At 33.1% G+C, this 21,243-nt stretch overlaps 1 protein-coding gene across 1 annotated transcript in view; it reads left to right on the forward strand.

The window, feature by feature from the left end:
- LOC145292241 (putative aminopeptidase PLBD2) overlaps positions 1-21,243 on the forward strand; it is a 351,318-nt gene that overhangs the window by 178,139 nt on the left and 151,936 nt on the right. The window contains exon 3 of the mRNA XM_080138585.1: positions 19,034-19,116. Within this exon, the coding sequence (XP_079994711.1) occupies positions 19,034-19,116 (83 nt within the window). The remainder of the gene's footprint in view (positions 1-19,033; positions 19,117-21,243) is intronic.

Below are 21,243 nucleotides of genomic sequence, written 5' to 3' on the forward strand. Positions count from 1 at the left end.
AACATAAATCATCTTCAATGCTGGTTAAAACAAAGAGTCTTCAATCTTCCAATGGGTTTGTGAATCATATCTGCAAAAGTCGGTTGATATGGAAAAAGTTCAGAAAGACTTCCTTAGTTCGTGTCAAACATTACCGTTACATGAAACGATTACAATTCTGATACAAAATATCGAAAAAGAACTACCGAACCTGAAAAACGACTAAGAAGATGATTTACATATTTCTTTTTTTAATGTTGTTTCTATCATAGCTATCAAGATCTCAATGCACAATGTGCTAGTAGGCCACCTGGCATTGCCCGGTCGTAAAATACGCTTAAATATATTTTGATTAATGCAGATTTCATAGTTATTACTATATTATATTGGACCCAATATATAAAATTATTTTTTTTTTTAAATGGCTCGTGTGCCACCATCAAGAACCGAAACCCAAACATTTAGCTTACGATTTACTTTTTCCTTTGACGTTAATACTTGAGTTATGAAGACGTTTGCTGCAAGGCTCATTAACCTCATCAGTGAATGGCTATTTTCCTTGATAAATGTTGTCTCATTATTTAAAACAAATACAAATATCACTGAACTTATTTGCACACATTAATGTGTTCATGCATGTGTAATATATATATATATATATTTGTTTACTGTTTTGGGGGGAAAGAATTCCGACAAGTGCTCGATTACAAAGAAAAACATTTTCGCTATAAGAGCTTAATATTTATTTATTTAATTGTACAGAAGTTCAGAAAAACATTGGTACCGTCGGTTTCAAGGGAACCAGTTAATGGTAACACGTAATTGGTGTTCGGCTCTCGTCAGCCATAATGGACATTTAGGAAATTGTAAGTATAAATATTAAGTATAAAAATTAAGTATAAAAATGAAGAATATTATAACTACATTAAAGAACACAACACATATAGAAAAGACTTAGAAATTAAATAGCCTGCACACCTACCCTCAACTATTTTAAATATTTAAAACAAAAAAGGATAAAAAAATAAATAAATAGATAAGATAGATTAATTACCTCCCTTGGACCAACTGAAACATGGATTATCTCTCCTTAACTGAAAAAAGGAGAAAAAAAAAGGAAGCGAAATTAATAAGATTAATTATCTCCCTTGAACCAGCTAAATTTAACAGAAGGCAGACCGGAGACCATGCAAAAATAGAATAGTACATATTTACTAAAAAGCATTAAATAAAAAATTTGAAAATTCATATTAGCTAAATTTAACGAAAGGCAGACCGGAAACCATGCAAAAATAGAACAGTACATATTTACTAAAAAGCATTAAATAAAAAATAAAAAATTTGAAAATTCATGTTAGAATAAAATAAAGTATACAGAGATAGGAATAAGCTATAGTTAAATAAAAATGAACATCATTATATAAAAATTAAATGCGGGCCTGGAAATTTTTTCCTCAGATAGAAACAACAGCCAAACATCATTTACGTGTTACCATTAACTAGTTCCCTTTATGTTGGGCTTGATATATGTATATCCTAGAAGGACTGATGTACTTGATGGAAGTATGACACAAAGCCAGAACAGAATCGGTAAAGCCCCCCCCCCCGAAAACAAATAAAACTACAGTTATTGGGGGTCACTGCCAGCTCTGGAAAATAGCGGACATTGGACTAAATCAAATCATCTGGCTTTCACTGTCAGCATTGTCTGACGGTGGCAGCTAGTAGAAGCCACTTGCAGTGATCTTCATCACAGTTACTAGCGATTAGTGCTTGTGTGAGATGTTTATTGGCATGCATTGGCTACCTTTGCAACTCGAACTCACTGCCGGCCATGATCAATGTCAGCGTCCATTGTAATGCTTCTTACTAAAATTGTCTTCAGCTGTCGGGCACTAGCATCCACCGGATGCCTGTGGCAGGGAGTGATGATCACTGGTAATTAGTGTTGTATTGTGGCATTTACTGGTGGACCTTAAATGTCATTGTTGATTTCCGGCATGGTCTCTATTGGACTGTTCACAAATAAAGTTAAGTTATTTTCATTTACTGGCATTGACTTCCTCTGCAATTATTGATCATGACCAGTCTCGTGCCACATTGGACTGCTCTGAATTGAAATCGACCGTGCTTATAGTCCTTTCTTAAAAGGAATGTGCACTTGTCTTCAAATCTCGGGCTCTGTCATCCAGTGATGGACAACGCCATCATGGCTTGTCATGGCTATTTTAAGGTGGTTAGTCTCACGTCATGGCAGTGGTGGACACTCTTGTTTTTAAGCCGTTGCTTTCTTATTGATTAATATGTCCTATGCTATTTTTTTTTCAAATTGATGTTTCAATTTAATGTAACATAAAACAACAACAATAATAATAATAACAATAATAATATTAACGTTTTGAAATGATTTTGCTAAATTATTAGATAAAGTACCGAAAAGTCAAAAGTCCTTGTCCATATTCCACGGCAGCACATTTTGAACCAAATAGAACTGTAGTTTTTTTAATTTGCATAAAAAATATGTTTAAGTTGTGCACACAACTAAACAATACTTTACTATATTTTTGCGAACCTGTTACGATTAAATGTTGTTAATATTAGTATAAACTGTATAGTACTTGTGTGTTATAGTTCCCTTTTTATATTAAAATATGGAAAGCCACAAAACTAATGGCACAAGCATAATTAGGGACTCTAGTTCGCTAAGAGAAACATGTTTCTTATTTGCCAAAAACTGATAAAAACTAAATAATATGTGTAGTAATATTAATAGCAACACATATAACAATAATGATAATAATAGTAATAAGAATAATAGTATTAAAAGTAGTAATATGGTAATCTATGGGTCTATAAAGTTATATAGCAATAAATATAGAAAATAACCAGAATAATAAGAAAAAGAATAACGCTACGATTTTTGTGAATTTACCAAATAGCCATAAAAAGTAGATGTAGGTATCGAAGTAAGCACAGAAGATGAAACTGTTATTAATAATAGAAGCAATAAGAATAACAGTGTAAGTATAAACAGTAATAAATCAAATACAATAACAATAGAAGTAATAATAGTATTATTATTTAGTAATGTAAATGCTTTCTTGGTACCGAGGCCGAGAAGCTATAAAATATGCTGTTATAACAGTCTGTCTGATGAAGAAACCATGTAGAGAAGAAAACGTATAATGTTGCTAGTTTAAGCTTCCATATATATGACTGCTTCCCGGTGTCATAGAGCTAAGTAAGACTATGAGAAAAGCCTAGTTATTTTGGGGTTTGTGGGAGAAGTAAATCTAAAGAGGGGAAAATATTTCCTGCTGTCTATGTGGGATTACGTAGCTGACAGATTGAAGCAAGGAGGGCCTATTATAATTGTTTTAGAATGGAGAGGAAATGTGTGTATTTTAGCTTGAGAAGATGCTGCAGTATTAACTTTGAATTGTAAGTGCAAAATATCTGCATAGGAATGACCTCTTAGGTTTGCTACAGATTCGACAGTTTAAGGGAGAAAATGTCATTTCATCTTGACAGATGCTCACCATTTCAATGTTCATCACCACTCTCACTGTAGTTGTTGTGTGAATTGTTAGTGATATCCAAACTTTTCAGGTCAGCAGATGACTTGTATGGTCTGACACATATGTGACAAAGTAAAATGTTGAAACAGTGTTCGCTGAATGTATTTGTGGAGTAGTTTATTCATGTGCAATCAACTGCTTCTGTAGTTCAGCTGATGTCTTGCATTTCTTCAAGTGCAATTCTGAATTTTTGAGATGAAATGTGAATGCTTGTGTTATGTTGATTAATTCTCATCTTGGATGTTATTAGCACAACGTTTCGGTCGAAAATTTGAGCCATAGAAACACTTTTAACAAATATCTTAGAGACCCCTGATGATTGAATCGTCTTTATGATCTACGGACCCACCCTCAAACAAACGGTTCAAATTCTTGTAATGCAGAGCCAACCTTCTTTTTCCTTAGTAAGAATTGAAGCATGTTTGCAACACCCAAGGAAGGTCGCAGGTTGCAACGACCGAAACGTTGTGCTAATAACACCCAAGATGGGAAAAATAGTCTAATTAATCAGCATAACACAAGACGACATAAGTGTTTTCTCGTCGAGATGGGAGGTTTATGCTTCCTTTGTCTACAGCATGTGATATTTTGTTGTTGATGACGAATATCCAATCAAAAGCTTCATCTTTCCAATTGTTTACTTCATTATGTAAAACTGACACAGTAACTTTCCTAAGATTTCTCTTGACCTGAACTTCAGTTCCATGTCCAACTAGCTTTCTCCATTTGGGCTGACATTTCGCTGGTGTTTTCCAGTTTGAAACAAGTATCTTAAGATTGATTTTTATGCACTCTTTGAGATGCCTCTTTGGGCCGTGCTGAGGACATTTTCCAGCTCACCATCAAACAATTGTTTAAATAGCCTTACATTCTTCATCTCAATTATATGCTCAACATAACTGATTCCTCATGATCGTTGCTTCAATGAGGAATTCTTAGTGGAATCTCTCTTTAAGTGCCAACACTGTGATGATTAAAGTAACAGAAACTATGCAGATCGTGTAAACATTAATCTTGGTTTTGGCAGAAATGCCACAATCACACCACACTTTCGTGGAGGAAAACACCTTTATTGCAATAATGGTACTAGTTACGGCAGGTAGGTTGCCATAAAGTTGCTGCTTCGTGGGATGATTTTGCCAAGATAAATTTAATACTGTTGATAGTATAGGAGTGTATGTGCCATCTAGTTTTCTTTCCAATTTTTTGGCGAGTGTCCAGGCTGTAGCACCATAAACAAGGACAAAGTCTGCCATAGCAACACAAATAAAAAATAATAATAATAATAATTTTATTGCAATCATTAAGTGCGTATGCAAGAAGCATTGCAAAGTAAATGGAGAATGGAATTGGAGCCAGAATAGCCCCTTGATTCATGCCATTATCAACCATAAACTTGCCAGATAATAGCCCATTAAATACAACATGAGCCTTCATATTTCTGTAAAACATCTTGACAAAAGTAGGACATTCAATCCTCCCAAGAATTACTCACAAGGATTCACTGTTCATGGTGTAAAACAACTTTGTAAAATTTACGAATACCTGATAAAGTGGCATCTATTGTTCAATACATTTCTTGCAACTGCTTTACAATGAACATTATATCCGCAATGCTTTTAGTTTCAGTGAAACCACATTGCACCTCAGGAACAACTAACGGACAAATGTTTTCAATAAGTCTATCTTACAAGATTCTTTCCAGCACCTTCCGTGCTGATTCAAGAAGTGTTATGCCACGGTGGTGATTACAATCAAATTTTGTCCCTTTACCTTTGTGTGTATTATATATATATATATATATATATATATATATATATATATATATATATATATATATATATATATATATAATAAACATAAAGGTTATTATCATAATAGATATTATACATTTATATTTTGTGTATATATATATATATATATATATATTATAATAGATATTATGCATTTATATTGTGTGTATATATATATATATTATAATAGATATACATTTATATTGTGTATATATATATATATATTATAATAGATATACATTTATATTGTGTGTGTATATATATATATATATATTATAATAGATATTATACATTTATATTGTATATATATATATATATTGTAATAGATATTATACATTTATATTGCGTATATATTTATATATATATATATATATAAATATGTGTGTAAAATATATTTATTATCGCTACTATTATATAAAAGGAACTGTGTGTGTAAGAGAGAGTTCAATCCCTATGCACGCCTAAACGGCTGGTCCGATTTTTTTGAAGTCTCACAAATTTACTGCATGTGCCCAGCAGTAGTCTTAAATAGGTTTTGTATCAAAATGTCTTTGATAAGTATCGATAATCGAAAAATTTAATTAAAGAAGGAACAGGCGATTTTCACTTAAGTTAAAGCATTATACAGCCTAACATCACAAGTTATTTTGAGAAGTTTTATTACCACACAAGCAGAAAGGCCCGGCGTATAAAATCAACAGTAGGCCCTTTAATATAACATGTGTCTGTTTAGAATACAACTGAACCATGATACTTGACTTTTGCATTTTAAATTCTAATTAAACTCATTATATAAAAGTAATTTTATAATATCAACAGTAGGTTCTCTACAGTGCAATGTAAACTATAATGTATTGTGAACTGTCACTGCAGGGAGGCATATGAAGCTTCCTTCCAGTGCACCACGGTGGGTTCCCAGCTAGAGCAAGCAATGAATTGGCTTGATTGAAAAATGGGTGAGTTTATTAATTTTGATGACAATAAAATATTGGAGCATGAAACATTCGTTGATCCTTATTCAATCCCGGTCAACAGCGGGTTATCCTGCTGGTAAGTAATATATGTTGCAATATTTTTTATTAATAATGGTGTATGCTCTCTGAAAGTTGGGAGATTCTATTTATAAACGATGATAATAGGAACTGATGAATCAAATTAATGCACTTTCTGTTATTTACCAATCAGAAACCAGAATTGCTTCATAAAAATGTAATCTTTTAGCATATCAGCACATAATTTTTTTTGTCGACATGAGAAGGATCTTTTGTTCTTTGCTTGAAAAATTATAAAGTCCAGAACTTGTACAGAACAGCGACCCACTGAAAATTCTTCATATCCAGCACTTATATAGAATCGGAAACTCTTCTGAAATTAAACATGGCTTCCAATTCAAGGGGTTATGGGCCCAGCAGTGACTACTTTCATGGATTAGAATCAAAATTTGAATTATGGCAAGTAAAGTTTTTAGGATATTACAATCCAAAAGTTACACAAGGTAATTCAAGCACAACCTGAAAAAAGAAACGATCCTGAGTTTATTGAAAAGAATGCAACTGCTTTTGCGGAATTAATACAGTGCTTAGATGCAGAAGTTTATCTCTGGTAATGCGAGAAGTCTTGAACTTTAAATATATTAAAAAGGCATTATTTATTGAAAGGAAACCCTCTTTATATACTGAACCGACATCTCTAAAAGGAATGGAAGCCGAGACGATTACAGATTATAGCAAATTCATTAAAATTGTCTGGCGAAGTTATTAACAACAGTCTGTTAATCTCCATGGTTTTTAAAGTGTTGCCGAGTGATTTTAAGCCATTTACCACTGTGATAACTCCGAAAGAAAAACCCATAACTTTTAATCAATTTAAGGTAGCACTTAAGAGTTACGAGAAAACTGAAAAAATGATCAGAGAGAAAAAAACAAATCTACAAATATGAAATTTAAAAATACCCACTTAAAAATACCTCGAATACAAAACACAACTTTTCCAAAAATGTTTCTCTTAAGAAAAGGATGAACATTATTTGTTACAACTGTGGATGACTCAATCAGAAGAGTTTCCAATGTAGATACAAAAATTTCAAAGGGGACTCCATTAAAATGTGGAGAGCTCCATTAGCGAACATACATTTTTATTTTCACGTACGTTTGATGCTTCAACAATCAGTAACAACTTTATTGTCGATTGTGGTGCATGGCACATGTAATTATGAAGGAGTCGGATTTCATCAAGTTTGATCCTAACTTAGCCAATGGCAGTCGAGTAAACGATGTCATTTTGAAGAGCGGCGATGCTAAAATCTTGCTTAAGAATAATAAAGGTGAACCTTGTTTCTTTTTTTTTTTTTTTTTTTTTTTTTTTTTTTACAAAGGCATCACCACATTATCAAGGCCCAGAGGCCACTCAAGGATAAGGGTTAAAGAGTGTACAGTAGAAGTTGGTCAATATAGTAATCATTAGTAATGAAAATTTGGTAAATTTAATGACTTATATGGAACGGCTCATCAAGAACTTATTTACTTTAGACTTGAACAAAACCATATTGTAGTCAGCCGGAAAGCAGGAAAACGGAAGACAATTCCACAGGCGTGCAGTTCTAAGAAAGAAGCTTTGTTCATGGAATCTACGTTTAGGTTTAGGGACAGATAAAGAGTGGGGGAAATTATTGATAGTGTTTACAGCTAGACGAGTGTTTCTTGTGAAAGTTTGGCGAGGGGGGACCATAGATTGAAGCTCAGTTGAACACTTTCCATGAAAATAACGATACATCAGAGACAAACTCGCAACATCTCTTCTGTGAGATAGAGATTGCAAGGAGGAGAAAAGGACATCTCCTACGAGGCTACGAAGTCTATTTTGAACTCTATCAAGGCAGGCCAAGTCCTTTCTAGCAGCTCCTGCCCAGATGTGGCAACAGTATTCCATCCTTGGACGTACCTGGCTCTTATATAGATAGAGAATAGCATCAGCAGTGAGATATCTACTGGATCGATAGAAAGATCCCACCATTTTTCCAGCGGCCTTGGCAACAGATTTGATATACGTGTTCCATTTAAGATCAGGAGTAATGGTCAAGCCCAGAAGCTTGTCAAAACTTGAGGCCTCCTGAAGACGAGAGCCATTCATTTCAATTGATGACAAATGTGGATTAGAATGTTGATGATGTAAAGAGAGAAGCTTGGTTTTAGATGCATTAAAAGTAACCAGCCACTCCTTTCCCCATTGTACTACGTGCTCAAGATCAGAGGAGAGAGAATTGGAGAGAACTTGCTCGTTCACTGTCTTAGATGTGGTACCATAAATGGTAGTGTCGTCAGCATAAATGTCTACAAATGATGTAAGGATATGATTTGGAAGATCATTAATGTAGATCAGGAAAAGAGTTGGGCCCAGGATGGATCCCTGAGGGACACCGGCATTAATACTGTGAGCTTCTGATTTTTGCCCCTCAACTACTGTATTCTGGAAAATGGTCTACTAATCCCAAATTTGAAACAATTTTTTTTTTGTACAAACCGCCACTAAACAAGGTGCAAATATATACTTTAGCCCCAATAAATTAAAACAGGTGTACCCAAATGGAACTGTATTCGATATTAAAGAAAATGGAAAACTATATTATTTAAACATGATTTATTCATGCAATATTCCAGATATCAAAAAGTTGCTGAATGTGGTTGATGGAATGAAAATAAAACTTCAAAAACCTTGACAAACTGCGACGTTTGTACACAAGTAAAATGGCAAAGTACCAAAACAAGATGCCAAGCAAGAAGGCCAGGAATATCCTGTACCTGGTACATTGTGACTTGAATGGTCCTGTGGAACTGATGGGCAAAGAAAACTTCAGTTATGCATTAAATTTGTAGATAATAGTCTATTTCTTAAAGAACAAATCAGATACCTTGCTAGAAACTAAGAAATATTTAGCAAACATGCCCCCCTCCTACGATGCAGTAAAGTGTATTCGCTCTGACAGTGGTACAGAATTCACTAATAAAATCGAAAACTCGGCCCCTAATTCAGCTCATCAAAATGCTACTACTGAAAGATCATGGCGGACACTTTTTGAAATGGCACCATGTCTACTCATTGAACCAAAACTCCTCAAAACCTCTGGACATATGCACCTATAGCTGCTATATATACACACAACTGGTCCTTTAACAAAAGACTATCTAAAACCCCATATGAAGTTTTTCTGTAGTAGAAAACCAAATTTAAACAGAATGTATGTATTTGGTTCAACTTGCTTCGCATTTATAGATAAGAAAAGCAAATTAAATATCAAAACCGGTCGTGGTATATTCCTTAGATATGATAAAAGCAGCACACTTAGTATTTTTTTTCAGAGAAAAATAAAATTTAAAAAATCCGATATGTAAAATTAATAGACACATTTAATTTCAAAAACGAAAATCCATCATATGAAAAGATGAACTCATATTTCCTCAAATTCATAAAACAAATTAGGTTGCTGTTGACAAGGGTAATGATAACAGCGATGATGCTGATGTTGAAGTTGAAAATTCATCGGATCATTACCCTAAAAGGAGTAGAAGACGACCCGATTTTTTTTTTTGTAGACGACAATTTGGAAGATTATCAAGTTGACTATTGCTGTTCCATGGATGGTATGCCAAAAAGCTTTAAGGAAGCAATTAATTCAAGACATTGTCAGCAATGAAAAACGAAATAGATGCTTTAATAGAAAATAATACCTATTCTCACAAAGAGTAAACATGTCATTTCTTCTTGATGAGTTCTTTACAAAAAAGACTACAGGCGTTGAACAGTAACGGCTAGATTTGTTGCTAAAGGATACTTTCAGATTTACGGTATGGAATATTTTTATGCTTTCACTGACTTTCAGAATTTTATTACAAATCGCATCACAATATAACCTTAACATCCATCAAATGGACGTAAAAATGCTTATTTAAATGCCCCAATAGACTGTAAAATCTATATTTCCCCTCCAGAGGGATTCTTAATGAAAAATAAAAGTTGCATGTGAAGGCTCAACAAATCACTGTATGATGTGAGGCAGAGCAGTCGATGCTGGAATACAGTATTTCATGATTATATGATTGAACAGCAATTTAATACCCAGTGGACCCCTGTTTGTATATCCTAAACGAAAACAATAAATTACTGATTTTAGTTTTATTGGTCGATAGCATTTTAATCTTATCAAATTGATACATAATGGTAACCAATGTTAAGGACAGATTAAATAAAGAATTCAAAATTACCGATCTTGGCAAGATATGGTTTTGATTTACTCAGGAAAAAGGAATTATTAAAATGAATCAATCGAAGTTCATTGGCAAAATACAATTAAAATTTGGAATGCAAAAAAAAAAAACGCTCTACACCGGTCGAAAATGATATTAATAAAAATACAAAGAATCTGAAATAATTGACTATAAACTATACCAAGAGATAATACGAAGCCTTATATACTTAATGACTGCTACGAGACGCGACATATGTTACACCATAACAAAATTATCAGGACCGAAATGAAGGCTTTAAACAAAGCCAAGCAAGTCCTTTGTTATTTAGGAGGAACTAGGGAATAGCATTTAGTATTTAGAAAATCGACAAGTCCCCTTAAATTAGAACGGTTTTTAGATTCAGATTGGGGAAACGATGAAGATCGAAAAAAAATATCTTTTTCAGACTATCAAATAATCGAAATCTAAAAAGCAACAGATTGTATCTCTCTAAAGACTGTTTTAGAACCAGAATTAATTGAAACTCCTGTAGTAATTGTGATAATGAAGCCAGCATAGTCTTAGCGCAGAACGCAGTAATTCACCAAAGATCTAAGCATATAGATATTGAATATCATTTCATAAGAAATGAAGTAAAAAGAAATTCATTATTGTAAATTACATCAGAACAAAATATCACCGATATATCTAGAAGTGTGAGCCATGTTTAGTTTCAGAACACTTTCCGATGGTTCGTTGTTCTAAACAAGTCTTGAGAGGTGACTGGTTTGCAGTAGACAGAACAGTTTCCGATGGTTCGTTGTTACACACAAGTCCTGAGAGGTGACTGGTTTGCAGTAGACAGTTCCACAGAGCAAAATATTCTTACCGTGTCAAGATGGAAAAAACATGCGAAATTGCTACAGAAAAGGTTTAATATTTATGAAGCAATTCTGCTTTCTGATTGGTTGGTAGTAGAACGTGAATTAATTCGATTCGTCAGTTCCTAGCAGCATTGTTTATAAATAGAATCGTCCGACTGTGTGGGATAATACCCCATTGCTCTCTTGGGATGATGGGATGTGTCTCCTAGCGGCTTCGGCTGCAGGGAGACAGGGTAGTACAAGTCAAGGATTCGTCACTTGACACTCAGCCCAACAGGTGAGGGGCCGGGAACCGGCCCAGCACCTGTTGGACTGAGGTACACCGCCTGGGTAATACCTAGGAGGTCCACCCTCCCAGGCCTGGCCACCGGGCTTTCCGGTGGGGCAAGTTTATTGCTTGCTGCCTGAGGCGCCCTGACCGGGGAATGCCGATGGGGTTACTCAGGCAATTTTTAAAATTGCAGGAGTGCCCCTTCTTTAGGGGAGCCTGCGGGGTTCCCACTTTCCGGCCTTGTGCCACATTTTGCTGATGTGGGCAGCAAATAAATATCTACCCCATTACACATCCAAAATATTGCAACAATATATTTACAAAAAAGGTGACAAAAATAAAATTAAACGTTTTGCCTCTAAACTTGTTGGAATTTGACTTTAAATAACTTTTCACAAGCCCAGATATATATTAAATATTGTCCTTAGCAAGAAGTTAAATTTCATCCATTTTAATTTTATTTATTGCGGACTATTATCCTCATCTTTTCTTAGTTGTATCACAACGTTTCGGCCAACTATTCCTCTGGCCTTCATCAGGTGGTAACCACGACGGGATAGGAACTCCGAATTTCCTATTTCGGGGCCTGTGGCACAGTTGATAGAGACGTTAAATCTCTATGGTTCCAGGTGAGAATTGTCTGAAGATAGCGGTTTCAATCCTATCCTATATTATGAGATGAGTATTATTTATTAATTTTTATTTATTGCGGACTATTATCCTCATCTTTTCTTAGCTGTTTCACAACGTTTCGGCCAACTATTTCTCTGGCCTTCATTAGGTGGTAACTGCGATGGGATAGGAACTCTGAATCTCCTGACTGCATCCACTACAATTACTGCAGTGGATGCAGGCAATTCAGACCGCTATCTTCAATGCAGACTGCTATCTTTAGACAATTCTCACCTGGAACCGTAGTTCTAGATGAGAATTGTCTGAAGATAGCGGTTTCAATCCTACCCAAAGCCGGCCAGAGGCTTACTTGGCCAAAACGTGGTGAGACAACAACTACGGAAGGCAGTAATTGCAGTGAATGCAGTTAGGAGATTCAGAGTTCCTATCCCATCGTGGTTACCACCTGACGAAGGCCAGAGGAATAGTTGGCTGAAACGTCGTGAAACAACTAATAAAAGATGAGGATAATAGTTCGCAATAAATAAAATTAATATAAATAATACTCATCTCAATAATGAATCCCAATTAAATAATAGTCATCCATTTTATTTGTATTAACACTTTTAACATACATATGCGTAACAAATGTTTAAACTTTTACTAAAAAAAAAATAACTTTTGGATAACATTTACTTTGTATTTTTTTTTTTTTTTTTTGCAAATACGTTTTACATTCTTATTTTAAGGTACACATAAAGTAAAATTGACTTTTTTCTTTTATTTTGTGCACAAATACTCTTTCTAATTTACTGAAAATTTCTATTTCCTACTTTTGCTTTGTTTTAATTTTACTAAACAAAAAAGATATATAAAAAATAAAATAAATTCTCTTTTTTTACGGATACATATTACACACACACACACACACACACACACACACACACACACACATATATATATATATATATATATATATATATATATATATATATATATATATATATATTAGAACTGGAATGCATAATTAAAATTAAAAATAGCTTAGTTTCCCATGCTCACCTTTGTAAAGGTAAAAATCAAAATCAATTTCTTTTCTTTTTTTTTTTTTATACGCATATTTTTCTTTGAAAAAATGTTTAGATCTAAATGATTTCTGTTTTTATTTTATATGCTGTAACTTTATTTTATATATTTGAACATATATACATATATATTATTTATTTTTGAACAGAATTAAGCATGAGCTGAAAGAATTTTTCCATTATATAAAAAAATAGCTGGTGGGTAGTTGAAATATTTTGATTAATAATGCTTCAGAAAAATTTAATCTTTTAGCATTCCATATACGTGTTACATACATATATGTATGCATGTGCATGTTGTATATATTTTCTATCTATCTTTTTCTATATTAATAAAGTAGCTGCAGGAATTCCCCTCTGGAAAAAATATTGTAAGTTTGCAACAACAAATTTAATACAGCTAGGCTAATAGCAACTATCTTATGTAGCTTTTGAACACCATTTCAGGCACATTTAGTCATGATAATAAAATATTACATTACATCCTACGAGCAACACCTTCACAATTGCAACATCGTTAGAGGAAGGAGCCCCTATTTTTTCTTTCTAAATATTTAGTCCTATCACTGCTAAAAAAAAAAGTTTCCATTATTTCAGCTGTTTTGAAAACTTTCCAACCGGACTATTAACATTATACTGGATGTAATTTTGGACTTCATTCTCTCTAAAGAATTATTTTCGCCTTTCGGCTTACCTTGAGAGAATCTTCATACAAACTAAAATATTATATGCACTTTTTTTTTATTTTTTACATATCCAACATTTTTTTCACTTGTTTTCTTGCCAATTTATGACTATAATAAATTGCAGTTTCACTTGATGCCATAATCAGCAAATTCTAGCATTGCTACAAATATAATTTGCTGATTTCTTTATGTCCTCTGATGAGAAGAATAGCATTCATTGAAACTCTGCGGAATAAGGACTTTGTAAATTGAGTTTTGGAGTGTTCAGTCGAACAATAAATTTTGATTGTAAATTTCAACTTAGTTTTAATTTTGTTTCTCTTATATATACATATATATATATATATATATATATATATATATAATATATGTGTGTGTGTGTGTGTTTATTTATTTATTTATTTGCGAATTCATTCATTCATCCATTTAATTGGCAAAGAAGAAACGCACAAGCAAGTCAGTGAGAATTTAGAGAGCTATGTACAAAGAGAAACTATACGAAGGGAAAACCGTGGAGGTTCGCCCAACGTCTGTTACTCTAATCTTCATAGTTGTTTGGGGGCCTATGGCGGAGTGGATAGAGGTGTTGAATCTTGATGGTTCCATGTGAGCATTATCTGAAGGTAGCAGTTTCAATCCTACACAAAGTCGGCCAGAGGATTAGTTGGCCAAAACACGGTGAGACGACAGCTATGCAAGGCAGTAATTATTGAGGATACAGTTGAGAGACTCAGCATTCCTATCCCGTCGTGGTTAACTACCTGACGAAGGCCAGAGAGATAGTTGGCGGAAACGTCATGAAACAAGAACTATGAAGATGAGGATAACAGTCCGCAAATAAAAAAATTACTCATCTCAAAGGATTCCAATAATAAAATGTGTGTTGTATATATACTACATATATTTATATTGTGTGTATATGTATACATGTGTGTGTGTATATATATATATATATATATATATATATATATATATATATATATATATATATACTTTGTATATTTATATTGAAAGTAGATATATAATTGTATAATTATATGTATATATTTATATTGTGTATATATACATATCTTTTGTATATATATTTTATATAAATGCATACATGTGTTCTGTTATATATATATATATATATATATATATATATATATATATATATATATATATATATATAATGTAGTTTTTGTTCAAGCTGTTTTAAAAGGGAAACTTCCAGGAAGTCTCTGTTTGTTTATTTTATGACATTTTCATGTCAAAATCAAATTTCAAATAAATCCACTTTTTTATTTTAATTGCAGCATTTCTTTTTTATTCAAAAATTAAAATCTTATTTTTAGATTCTTTTCCATTTGGAAGTATCTCGCTCAACATTTTCTTTTTAACCTGGCGCCAATAAAATCAGCTTTGCTTCTTAGAAAATGTCTTCATGCAACGGATTTGTTCTTTTATAGAATTGAAAACATATAGTACGTGTAAACTAAAAAGTCGTTCTCTTTACGAGAATTGTATTTTTGTTGGTCTTTAGAAACTTCAACTAATTTATATCACAGGCACGTGAGTTCATTGAAAAATTAATATATTCAAGGTTTACAAAATAAATAAAATGCAAAATCTAATCAGTTATTTTAATCTATTTAAATAATGATCAGAAGTTGAACATGTATAAATGAATTCAACCCCCTTTTTGTTTTGAGAGACAATATAAAGGTTGCTTCATGTGGAATCTACATTGAAGCAAGAGTTGCACAATCCTAACCATCTCTCTTGATCTGTTAGAAATTAGAGTAGAAAGTGGACACCTTTTGCTCTTGTACGACATTTTAGTGCGATGATAAGCAAGTAAACAGCCAATCTTAAGAGACTAGCTTCCGAGGCATTACCCTCTCCTTTCTGAGGTAACATTCATTTGTTGCCTTTTTGTGGCACTATTTCTCAGTGCCACAGTTGGTAGTTGCTTATGCACCCTCCTCCTGTGGTAATTTGGCTGTAGGCGGAGGGATACACAGAAATGTAACCCCAGAATTCCCTTTTCTCTATCGGCATCTTTTTCGTCTGGACAGCATGAGGTGAGCACATATTTTTCTGTACCTCTGTTAATGAGAGGAGGGGGAACTCCCCCTCCTCTCATCATTAGTTAGGTTAATTTGTTTAATTTTGAAGATTATCAAGTGTAAATTGTCTTTGTGTATATATTGTATACATTTTGTAGAATAAATAGTTTATTGTATTTCTCATATGTGGCGATTGTGTCGTGTTGTGTGTTTTCTTGTGCCTGCCATAAATGTCTCCATTAAACGAAGCGGTCCTAAAGACGACAAAGGAAGATTCCAATCAGAATGCCACCAGGGTGAAGAGGTTATCTTCAGAGAATCTCCTGTCAGGGTTGTGAAAGTTATTGCTTGTCGCTTGAAGCAATCTGATCCATGGTGGACTGCCAATGTCAATTTGCAACTGGATCTATGAAGCTGGATTTTATTGTTTTTTTTTTTTTTTTGGTTCAAACGAAAACGAGAAACCAGATTGAAAGTCTACATCAATCCTTTCTCAAATTAATTTTTATTTTTCTATTCTATGCACCCGTTTCCTTATATCCAGTTTAACGTCCGGTTTACATGCTGGCATTTCTTGCAAAGGTTTTTAATTTGGAAATCAAGTTCTATCTTTGCCCTGATCTGTATTTATAACTCTTTCTCCCAAATCCATTCCAATAACTTCTTCCCCTATTTTCCTTGACCTTCCTTTGCCAATCAACCCTATTACCTTAATTATTCTACATTTACTAACCCAAGTACTTTCATCCATTCTTTCAGTGTGACCAAACAAACAAAGTGTCCTGTTTTGCACACATATCCCTATACTGTCCATCTTCTTTTGCAGTCATCAGATCTACGTTTGTCTGTAGGATGATAATAGTTTCCTACAAGACAGTTTCGGACATAATTAAGCACTTGTTTTAGCAAGTCAGTTTTCGTGGACATATGTAATTCTTACAATTTTTCCTCTTTCCTTTTTTTTTTTTTTAACACGGTGGTCACCACTTATCAAGGCCCGGAAGCCACTCAGGGATAAGGGTTATTGCAAGTACAGTACGTTAGTGTGGATATTTAATGAAGTGTTTACTTAAGCGGGCGGTTCATTAGGAATTTGTTTACGTTGGACTTGAAGACATCCAGGTTGTAGTCAGGTGGGAAGCAGGCAGACAGAACAATGTTCCACAGGTGTGCAGTTCTAAGAAAGAAGCTTTATTCATGGAATCTACCTTCATTGTTATGTCAGGTTTGACTGCCTGACTTTGACGTCATATCCTGACATGTTAGCCGTTATTTTAATGTTTTAACTTCTAATAGAAATTTCTACTTTTCTGCTTATTTTTATCTTATATACTCATGTTTTATAAACTCGTATGTTTTGCTACATACTTGGCGGTTATTGTGAGTGAACAAATGAAAGAAAACAAATTATCTGATATAAACCAAAACGGAATTTCCATAAACAAAGTTTATTTCTTAAAAAAAAAACTTTCTAAAAAAAAAAAGCACACACATACTATTACTTTAACTTTCATTTATTTTGTGTAAAAAAAAATAAAAACCTTTAATTCTATTGTTATTTTCATGGCAAGTGCTCGTCTGAGCTCCAGTCTACGGTACCCCCCCCCTTGCCAAACTTTCACAAAAAAAACACTCTGTAACAACAATTTTCCCCATTCTCTATCTATGCATAAATCTAAATGAAGATTCCATGAATGAAGCTTCTTTCCTAGAACTGCCTGCATGTGGAATACTGTTCCATTGGATTGCTTCCCGGCTGATTACAATATGGTAGCCTTCAAGTCCAATGTAAACAAGTTCTTGTTGAGTCGTTCCATGTAATAATCCAAGTTCTACCCAATCTACACCATTAAGGATTACTAAACTGTCATCTTACATTCATTAACCCTTATCCTTGCGTTGCCTGTTGGCCTTGATAAGTGGTGACTCCCTTGTAAAATAATACTTTCCTACAATATCAAGTTTCATGATTTAATTCTACTCTGTGGATTTTTTATTTATTTTAATGGATCAATTTTTGTGGAGTTCTCTCTCTCTCTCTCTCTATATATATATATATATATATATATATATATATATATATATATTAATATTAATATTTAAAAGTAATGTAATTAATAGAAAGAGATTTATTGTTGATAAAATGTCCGTTTTTAAAATGGATATATAAATATCAAGAAGGTCTTATCAGATATCTTGCTGCTTGATATACCAATAGCAGGCTCTAGGCATTTTCACAAACAGTGGCACTAGAGAGGTGCTGAAGAGGCGCTCGTAAAACTAATTCATTTCACGATGATCTCTGTTGTGGCGTATTATTAACTAATTATGGTCATTAACAAACTTTTGTATGACAGGGTCTGTCGTTTCACTTGTCTCCATGGCTATCAGTCGAAACACAGACCTGTCAAAGACCGGCATATTTTGATATTTTGTTTGCTTACAGTTTTCTACTGATACTGCTTCATGCCTGGGGCTTATTGCCGATTCTGTTACTGATGAGAGCCTAAAAGTGTCAATACAAATCACATTCCATATAAAGGACTTGCCATTTACAAAGGGAAACACTGTCAAGCCATTGTGCCATTTGCCATCCCCTCTGCTGAGACCAAATTCTTTGAGGATCAAGGGAATAGCCAGCAATGTCTAGGGCTCAATGGACAATATCATTGATAGCATTGTGTCTAGGGATTCTATCAGCACTCCTTTTACATAAAGGGTATAGAGTTATACATGTTGATCAGTTGATCGTAACTTATCTAATTGGTATCATCTTGATGAAATTAACTCACATTTAGTATAATAATAAATTTCAATTAGTCAGTGTTTGTATTCTTACCTAATTGATATAATGTTGTATCTTTTCCTTTAACAGGTTAATATGTACCTTCAACAATTAAAAGGATTACAAGATGGATTCTACAAAAAAAGGGTTGGATTACAAATGCTCGATATTTAGTAAGTTTTTTATTTATATCTTTGCGATTTATATCCTGCGATTTATATATATATATATATATATATATATATATATATATATATATAACGCTAAAATTATTGGCACCCTATCTTATCCATGCAATATATAAAAATGAAATCCCTAGCAGGTTAACTTTTCAGTTGAACTTTAACTGTATGTCTTGTAAATTAAAAAAAAAAAAATTAAGTACAAACACAATTATTTTCATGATTTATTTTTTAAAAATTACGAGCAATAAATAAAAAAGCCATAGTCAAATTTATTGGTACCGCATACTAATATCCAGTTGCAAAACCTTTCTTTTTAATTAAAAGGAAAGGTTTTGCAACTGGACGCTTCCAATGGTTCATTACTAAGTTTCAACAAACATCAACGGAAATATCTGAACATTCTACCTTCACAATTATTTCCAATTCATCGAAACTTTTGGGATTCTTCTTATTGGCATTTTTCTTGACAATAGCCCAGAGATTTTCGATTGGGTTCAAGTTGGGATTTTGATTAGCCACTCCAAGACATTTATTCGATTATCCGACCGATAGTTCTTAACAGATTTTGCAGTATGTTTGGAATCGTTGTCATGTTGAAAGACCTTGTCAGTTCCAAGATTGAGAATTTCAGAAGAACTCAAAATTTTAATGTACTGGTTTTATTTTACGTATTTCTCAATACCATTATATGAGAAACTGTCCGAAAACATACGGACTTCTTTACCATTCTTCACTGTTGGTACGATGTTCTTCAGACTGTAAGCTTCACTTTTTTTTTTGCTAAATAAGAGACATATCCTAGTAGTCAAAAAGCTCGATTTTTGTCTCATCCGATCATAGATTAACATGCAAAATGTCCAATCTTTATTTATATGTTCCTTGGCAAAGTGTTATTAGGCTCTAACATGTCTTTTATTAAGAAGAGAAGTCTTTCTTGGTCGGTGTGCGTCTTCAGTGTACTTTTCAGTGGTGAAACTGAAATACAAATATCTTGCTCACTTAAATGTTGCAATACTTTCTTGGCTTTCGCGTCTTTTTTTATTTCTTGTACAATTTGTCTAATGGCTCGGAGTGAAAGTTTCTTTTTCCGGCCTCGTCATTTTGAATAGTATTAAACTGCAGATGCTTCTTGATAATATTTCGAATTGTTGACACATGAACCTCGAAATGCTTTGAGATTGATTTGTATCCACTGCCACTGTTGTGTGCTTCCACAATTTTCTTAATTCGACACTGTGCTCTTTGGTTTTACCATCTTGTTCTGTGCGTTGTTGATGTTGTTTAATTAAAGGATTTTATTATAATTTTGGATTTATGGGAATGCTCTAGAACATTCCAGAACACGATGTAATATTTCAAACTTTTACTACGTTATTTCTCACTTGAAATTTGAAATAGATTGTTAAGACAGAATACCAGTAAATTTGACTAAGGAATTTTTCTAAATTTTTATAGTAATTCATGATAAATTACAATACATTCAAATGTGTCTCGATGCTATTCTTAAAGTTCATAGATTGTTAAGACAGAATACCAGTAAATTTGACTAAGGAATTTTTCTAAATTTTTATAGTAATTCATGATAAATTACAATACATTCAAATGTGTCTCGATGCTATTCTTAAAGTTCATTGAAACTTTTGACATAAAATTAGACAAATGTGTCTATAAATTATTTTATTAAATACTGAATAATAAGAATAGAGTGCTAATAATTTTGACATTAATTTATATATATAGTGTCTCTAGGTATTAAAAAGTCATAATAATAATTATATATATAACCTATATGTTTATATGTAATGTTACTACTTGGGATAGTAATTACATATGAATAAATAATGTAAAGTTTCCATTTATATCGCTCAATAGTGCGATACTGAAGCTATAAATATTTTTCCTTAAAAAATACCATCTTAAAAGGAATAAGCACACAAGTATTTAATCATTTTCAAAATATTGATCTTTATTTGTAACACCTAGTATATAATTGTTTCAGACCCTGGTGTTAGCATATAAATATATAATAATTCATCAATTATAATTTTGCACAACTTGGGCTTCATCAGCGTGTAGAAAAAAAAACAACAATTTTTCAAAAGTTTCACGGCCTAT

This window comes from Euprymna scolopes, chromosome 1, assembly GCF_053919585.1.
Source record: "Euprymna scolopes isolate OS-2025 chromosome 1, ASM5391958v1, whole genome shotgun sequence".
Classification (NCBI taxonomy): domain Eukaryota; kingdom Metazoa; phylum Mollusca; class Cephalopoda; order Sepiida; family Sepiolidae; genus Euprymna; species Euprymna scolopes.